This window comes from Corapipo altera, unplaced genomic scaffold (genome assembly GCF_003945725.1).
Source record: "Corapipo altera isolate COAL_440 unplaced genomic scaffold, ASM394572v1 206, whole genome shotgun sequence".
Taxonomy (NCBI): Eukaryota; Metazoa; Chordata; class Aves; order Passeriformes; family Pipridae; genus Corapipo; species Corapipo altera.
In genome coordinates, this window is record NW_020885032.1 from 668,568 (window position 1) to 669,724 (window position 1,157).

The window sequence follows — 1,157 nt, forward strand, 5'->3', positions numbered from 1 at the left end:
CCCCCCCCTCCACCACCACCCCCACCACCACCACCCCCGGCACCTCCTTCCCAACCCCGCATCCCAAGCGCCCATCCCGCTGCTCCCAAAGCCGCCCCACCTCCCCTCGACAACCCCTTTCCCACCCCCTTTTCCCCAACCCCGGCCCCGCACTTTTTGGGGTGATTTGGCTTTTTTTTGGGGGGGGCGATTTGGTTTTTTGAGGGGGATGGGGTTTTTTTAGGGCTTGGGGGTTTTTTTTGGGGGGGAATGTGTTTTTTTTAGGGGTTGAGGTTTTTTGCAGGTGGGAGATTTTTTTTAGGGTTGAGGGGTTTATTTTTGGGGGGGGGGGGGGGTGGGGTTTTTTGGGGGCTGGGTTTTCCCACGGAGGTTCTCCCACCGCCACCATCCAGCGGATGCTTTTCCGCCCTCCCGACGCTCCCGACGTTCCAACGCGAGGCCATCCCGGCGTTGCCCATCTCTTCCCACCGCCGCCACCGCTGGATGCCAACACCGGATCCAGAGCCAGCCTTGGCGAGAAGGTCACGGTGCCTCCAGCCCAGCCTTTTCCTCCTCCTCCTCCTCCTCCTCCTCCTCCTCCTGGCCATCTCCAATCCCGGCCGCCGTCCTTAGAGGAAAAACCCAGGGCAAATCCCAAAATCCCCGGGGAGGTCTCGGCCCTTCGGATCCGTCCCCTCCTGCATGAGCCACCCGCGTTCCCGGCGATGGCCCAGCGCTGAAGATGTCCATGGCCAGGCTCGGCAGCGTCAATGGATTCCTGGAGGACGGCAGGATGGAGGCGGGAGACATGGGCAGGATCCTGCGCTGCCTGGAGATGGGCACCGTCCTCACCTTGTTCTACCAGAAGAAGTCCCAGAGGCCGGAGAGAAGGACCTTCCAGGTGAAGCTGGAGACGCGGCAGATCATCTGGAGCCGCACGCCCGAGAAGGTGGAGGGGGACAGTGAGTATCGACTCGGGGGGGGCCAGGGGGGTGAGGATCTGGGGTGTGGTGGCTGGTTGGGGGGTGCCTGGATGTGTTGGGGTGTCCTACCATGATGGGGTGGCTGTCTGTGGTGTGCCCGGCCATGGTGGGATGTCCTACTGTGGTGGGGTGCCCAGCTGTGGGGTGCCTGGACGTGTTGGGGTGTCCTACCGTGGTGGGGTGACTGTTTGGGGG

The 1,157-nt window shown here is 63.1% G+C and overlaps 1 protein-coding gene across 2 annotated transcripts in view; it reads left to right on the forward strand.

Moving 5' to 3' along the window:
* Nucleotides 1-284: 284 nt before the first annotated feature.
* Nucleotides 285-1,157, forward strand: part of LOC113959300 (1-phosphatidylinositol 4,5-bisphosphate phosphodiesterase gamma-1-like) — a 26,298-nt gene continuing 25,425 nt past the window's right edge. The window contains exon 1 of one of the 2 annotated variants that reach the window (XM_027668222.1): nt 285-941. In XM_027668222.1, coding sequence (XP_027524023.1) covers nt 722-941 — 220 coding nt within the window. In that variant the 5' untranslated portion in view covers nt 285-721. The remainder of the gene's footprint in view (nt 942-1,157) is intronic. The other variant, XM_027668221.1, reaches the window with a different exon arrangement.